Below are 6,036 nucleotides of genomic sequence, written 5' to 3' on the forward strand. Positions count from 1 at the left end.
CTTCAGGGTATGCATTCACACTAGGATCTGGTATGTTCTCATGGGCTTCAATCAAACAAAATACTGTGGCACTGTCTACTGCAGAAGCAGAATATGTTAGTGCAGCAGAGGCTACATCACAAGCAAAGTGGCTGAGATTTGTTCTAGAAGACTTTGGAGAAGAACAAGTGGAAGGAACTCAGATCTTGTGTGATAATACATCAGCCATTGCTATGGCAAAGAATCCAGTCTTTCATCAAAAGACAAGACACATCAACAGGAAGTTCCACTTTATCCGAGAAGCAATTCAAGCCAAAGAGATTGAGTTAGTGTACTGCAGGACAGAGGAGCAGATTGCAGATATACTTACTAAGGCTTTACCTAAAGATCGATTTGTGTATCTAAGGGAGCTACTTGGAGTTAAATCAGCCAAAGGGTTAGAAGGGAGTGTTGGTGTATAACCCTTTAGCTGAAGCTTGGCAGCAAGAATCATGTCTCTATGTTTTGTTTCTGTTTAAATGTGAGCCATTAGATCATAGTCCACATGGCACTTTAATCTTGTATCTAGCCTAAGTAATAGAATAAGCCAAGTGGCATCATCTCATAGGATGATAGCAATGAATGGCTAAGATTGTATTGTATGTTGAAGAGTGAAGGATCTCCCTTCCTTCTTCATATAACGGTTAGATTGTATTGTGTAAAATGTCAATGAAATTCGAAGAGACATCTTTGCAGCTTCTTCTCTCTGAAACTCTCTCCATCTTTGAAGACAACCTTCATTGAAACACATACTGAAAACACACACACAAACACTAACAGTCTTTTGTGTGTACAATGATCTTGCATCAGCATTGAATGTGATATTGCATTATACCTTCTTTTTTTTCCTGCTTGTGGTTTGATTTACCCGTTTTGTTTACATGTTTGATCTTTTAGGTTGAACTTAAAGGGGAACAGTGCAGTTTATACATCAGGATTTTGCTTTGATGATGAATGTTGGAGATTGTATGAGCAGAAGGTGCAGAGTGTTTTAATTCAAGGGTTGAGTGACAGAGTGAAGACTGTACGTGTTACCTGGAGAAATATTTTATCAGACCACATCATAAAAAATGTACGTCATCCGGTGTTTTACTTTATCATCTTTTATCAAACATATGTTTATGTAGCAGATCAATTTGTTTAAATTTGACTTGTCACTCCAGGGATTGTCAACCCTGAATTGGAATTTCCGAGAGCTCTCTGGAGAAAGCTTTTAGGCTTGTTGATATTGGTCCAGATGCTGATAATAAAGAGGAGGTATATGAGTACCTGTTTGGAATCATATGTCGATTTCTTCTTTTGTTGCATGTATTCAGTTTACTATGTTCTGTGTAGGCTCTCTAATTCTGCAAGTTATGGGGGGAAAAGTCGGAGCTCAGGAGATTTAAAGATGGTAAAATTGCAGAAAGCACAGGTTAGTCATTTGTTTTGGCTTTTTTCGTTCTTCTGTACTTGACCTTAGTTGTATCAGTATCATTTACGTGCTTTCCTTACTCTTGCTAAAATCAATTGTCAAGATGACTAAAATGTTGACACTGTTTCCTTAGTTTGGGAAAGTGAGCAATGGAGAAGACATATTATCTTAAAAAGGATTTCCCAGTATGTGCTTCAGCGACATCTTTCTGTATCAAAAGAGAATATAATGCACATCGTGGATCAACTTGATTTCTCTTTGCTATATGGTGCTGGAGGTAAACTAGAATAATTCGTTATTGTCTTTGTATGTGATTTCAATATAATTCTCATCTTTGTTTTATTTTTTGCTTTATGGTAACATTTCAATTCTTTCAGATCCTATATCATCTTCTGGGAATTTGCTTGGGGTATTTGAAATTCTATTGAAGCGCTTGCGGCTTCTTGAAGACATTCCACTGAAGGTTTCTACTGTGCAGCCCCTAGATTCAGGTATAATTGCATGGCTGGAAAAATCAATTTTAAATGACTAGCTTCAATTGTCAATTCCAAATATTTGATTATGCGTTGTTTTTTCATTATTATATTATGAGATTTGTGGATGTGATATTATGTTTGTTTGGGATATGAAAGTTTTTAACTTCTGCTGCATTTTGCCTTAGATCAGTTTGTTGTTACATGTTGTGATCATTAAAATCGATCCTCTTGTTTTCATAATTTTACTTTGAATTTTTTTTTCTGGAATGCACTCATTATCTTATCCCTTTTCCTTCTCTGTATAACTCGTCAAAAGTTTTGAGAAGAATGATAATATAATTTGATTTTCAACTGGATTTTCCATGACCCTCTTCACCCCTATATGCAGCTTTCAGGTTTTCATCTGTCTTCCCACCTGAACCTCATCTGCTTGCTAATGAGAAGGGTGCTTTTGTAAGCCTACATAGGTTCACTCCTTCCTGCATTCATCCGCTGGAAGTTATGATCCAGGCACGTCACAACACACAATAACTGTTAATAACTTTTTTATTTATTATTTTTCAGTCAGTTAATGAAGCCTTATTACTTGATCTAATTTAGTTGGAAGGTTCTGGAAACTGGTCAATGGATGATGTAGCAATTGAGAAAACTAAATCTGCCTTCCTTCTCAAGATTGGAGAGAGGTGGGCAAACTAGGATTACTAATACTCAATTTGATTTTACTTTCTATTGAATAGTTATCTGATGATACTATTTTACTTTCTATTGAATAGTTATCTGATGATACTATCATATAGCAGTCTCCAGAATAATTGGGGGATGACATGTACAGCTACAGAGGATGATGTGGATGTTTTTGTTTCTGGATATGCATTTCGCCTGAAAATTTGGCATGAGAGAGGCCCGACTTTGTTGAGACAGGAAAGTAAGAACTCTTGACTCATGTATCATTACATATTCACCACTGGGATGTTAGATTCTTTTTCCCTTTTTGAGAAGGATGATGTCTTCTTTTGATGCTGACCCCTTCGACTTCTTACTGGCTACAGCGGGAAATGATCAAGTGAAGCACGTCTATAATACAGACAGAGAACTTTATTTCCGGAGTCAACATTCCAGCATGATTAATGGATTACAGGGTTTTTATGCAGCATATGGGCCAGTTGTTAGGTGAGTTATAGCATTTGCATTCTCATTTATTTCTTATTGTTTTATCTGTTGCTGCATATAACTTTTTTTGGTTTCATGTGAAGGCTTGCTAAGCAGTGCGTAGCTTCACATCTGTTTTCGGCTTGCTTGAGGGAGGAGGCAATTGAACTATTGGTTGCATACGTCTTTTTGAAGCCTTTACCATTCAGTGCTCCGTGCTCACGAATCACTGGATTTTTGAGGTTGATATTTATATAACTCATTTCCAGGGCATTTTGGATAGTTCTCACCGACACTTCTGCTTTAAAAGATGGATTCTCTAAATGGCTTGATTTCACTTTTGAATTATGAACATCAAGTTACATAATTCCAAATTAACTGGCAATTAGATAAACACTATGATGTAGCACATACACTTGCAAACAATAATTATTGTCAAACTTTAATAGTGTATTTCACGCTCTCATATGCATGGTAATTCTGTCAACAGGTTCCTGCGATTACTATCAGATTATGACTGGAATTTTTCTGCACTAGTTGTTGACATAAGCAATGATTTGACTCCCAAAGATATGAAAGAGATAAATGTAAGTTCTTCAGCTAAGTAATAAACTCTGATCCATGTCGATCTCTTGCTTTCTTGATTTTATTATTTTCTTTTTTTGGTTACAATTTTATTATTTTCTTGACTGCTACTATTTGGCGTTCAATTTCAGGAGAATTTTATGTCAAGTAGAAAAACTAATGAAGAAAATGTGCAAAGTGTAAATCCAGCAATGTTCTTGGCTACAACTTACGACAGGGCATCCGAGGCCTGGACCAGATTCTCAGTGAACTCAATGGTAGTTTAATTGGTGTCTTTTTCAACACTGTTAATTTTCTTTAGTAAATTCTTGACGCTCCCTCTAGTAATCAGGCCTGTGATACTTTTCCCCTGAGCCGATCCTGGTTTTTTTAAATTTTACCGGCATTTCAATGCATTCCTTTTCTATAAGAGTGCATTCTCATTTCTTCAGTCATGTCAGAATACTAGTTTGAAACTCAATTCCATGAAATTGTTAATTATTGACATAGAGGACTTTCTTTTGTTATTTTGATGATTGTAATAAAAATTAAGATTTGTTGATACCATTGGTCGACAGAACATTCAAACGAATAATCTCCCATAGAATTTTTTATTGCTGGCACTCTAGAAATCCAAGTGCAGCAACTCCTTTTATAGATATGTTATTTAGCATTGCTTATACATTTTGATCTTGTTGAATACGTAGGAGTTAAAAAGGTTGATGGCTTATGCTGGAAGCAGTGCAAACTTGTTGACCAAACTGATTTCGGAGGATCATAATGATAATTATAGATGGGAGGTGAGCCTGATAAATTTTATTGATAGTGATCCGCGAATTGTTTTACCTTGATGTGTATTTGATGTATGCAAAATATTAATGTTTAGTTTTTGATTTGCAGTGCCTTTTTCGAACTCCTTTGAACAGTTACGATGCGGTTATTCTTCTCCACAGAGAAAAATTACCTTACCCCCAACATCTTCTCTTCCCATCTGAATTAAATCAAGGTATATTCTTTACGTTAACCCCGGTGTTTGCATGTCCTCAGCATTATGTTGTTCTCTCTCCTTTTCTAACAATGCCATACTCAAATTTTAGTATATCCGCAGAGTTTTAATGAGCATATTTACACAGGCACAGGGGTACATGTGGCACGTGGGAATGCGAGCATGGTTTTCCACCCATTTCTGTTGCCTGGAGACATGAAAGGAAACTCGGAGGCACTACGAAATAAGCTATTGGTAGACTTTGATCCACTGAGGTGCTTTGTTGGGGATCTAGAGGCATGTATTATGTGATGCCTTAGTTTTGACCATGACGCCATTGCTTTCAGTTTTATGTTTCTGGTCACTGTCGTCTTTGCTTACATCCTTGTGTCTTGAATGTAGAAAGAGTACCCCAACACCTTCAAGCTGTGGAATGATTCTCTGGGTGGTGATGCTGTTGGCATAACGTGGGCGAGATATGGTTCAAAGGTATAATTGGATCCGTTGTAACTGAATAAATGTGCATTCCAAAACGACATTGAAAGCTTTAAAAAAATCGTTTGCTATCTAGACTTCCTAATCAGTTTTATTTTCGGATCCTAATATTTGCAGAAACGAGGGCGGGAAGAAGCAGAGGAAGTAAAAGATCCAACTGATTTATTAAAAGACATCGGTAAAGTGGGAACAGGGTTTGTGAGGGGGGTTTATCTTCTCAAAGCCCCAAGGCTCACTAGTTAACTCTGTTTATATTCTAAAATGCTCAAAGCTTCACGGGTGACAACACTTTTCTCGTGAGCTACTGCTGCTTTTCGACATGAAGAGCAATCCTCGGTGCGCCCCTACAATACTCGCAACAGAGATAACTTCCCCAGTTAAGGAATCTTGTTTGTAACATGTGTATTATTTGGTTGACTGGTAAATGCAATATTCGTAATGAAAGTAAAGGAAATTATTTGTATAGTTGTATGTGTGCCATGAGAATTGCACTATCTGAAACTGTATCACGTTACAATTAACGCCTTGAGAGCGGCATTTTTGTTGATGAGAAGTTCGATTGAACTGTTCGTTACAAAGGTTATACTCGTATTCTTATTCTTTTTTGAAAGAAGATATTACTCTCTGAAATAATGTATGTAGTCTTTTGACTGGGTAAAGTAGAAAGAGCGTTTACACTAGTACTCGAGGTGGAAAGAGCGTTTACCCTTGCACTCGAGGTGGGCATTTTCACTAACGATTAACCATGATACTCAAGAGAAGAATGATATATAAAAAATGACCGGGTGAAGAGTTTTCGGAAATTGTAGATTCATCAGCAGCAGCCATGTTTCGAATAAGAACCCGATCACAACTCCACCACAATAGTTAGACTGCTTCCTGAATGAGTTTTTCTGTGAGTTGTTTAGGCAATCCCATAGCCGTTTCAGTCGTTC

General features: G+C 37.0%; 1 protein-coding gene across 1 annotated transcript; it reads left to right on the forward strand.

Annotated features, from left to right (window-relative positions):
* Nucleotides 1–1,255: 1,255 nt before the first annotated feature.
* On the forward strand, nt 1,256–5,679 carry LOC103401197 (uncharacterized). The gene is made up of 16 exons (XM_070812790.1): nt 1,256–1,275; nt 1,398–1,432; nt 1,566–1,709; nt 1,810–1,923; nt 2,297–2,418; nt 2,509–2,591; nt 2,709–2,833; nt 2,958–3,078; nt 3,162–3,299; nt 3,548–3,644; nt 3,774–3,899; nt 4,329–4,421; nt 4,522–4,627; nt 4,755–4,903; nt 5,009–5,095; nt 5,219–5,679. The coding sequence occupies exons 1-16, from the start codon at nt 1,256–1,258 to the stop codon at nt 5,342–5,344; spliced, it is 1,686 nt and encodes a 561-aa protein (XP_070668891.1). The 3' UTR covers nt 5,345–5,679.
* The last annotated feature ends 357 nt before the right edge of the window (nt 5,680–6,036 follow it).

The sequence above is a fragment of the Malus domestica genome, chromosome 15 (genome assembly GCF_042453785.1).
Source record: "Malus domestica chromosome 15, GDT2T_hap1".
Lineage (NCBI taxonomy): Eukaryota > Viridiplantae > Streptophyta > Magnoliopsida > Rosales > Rosaceae > Malus > Malus domestica.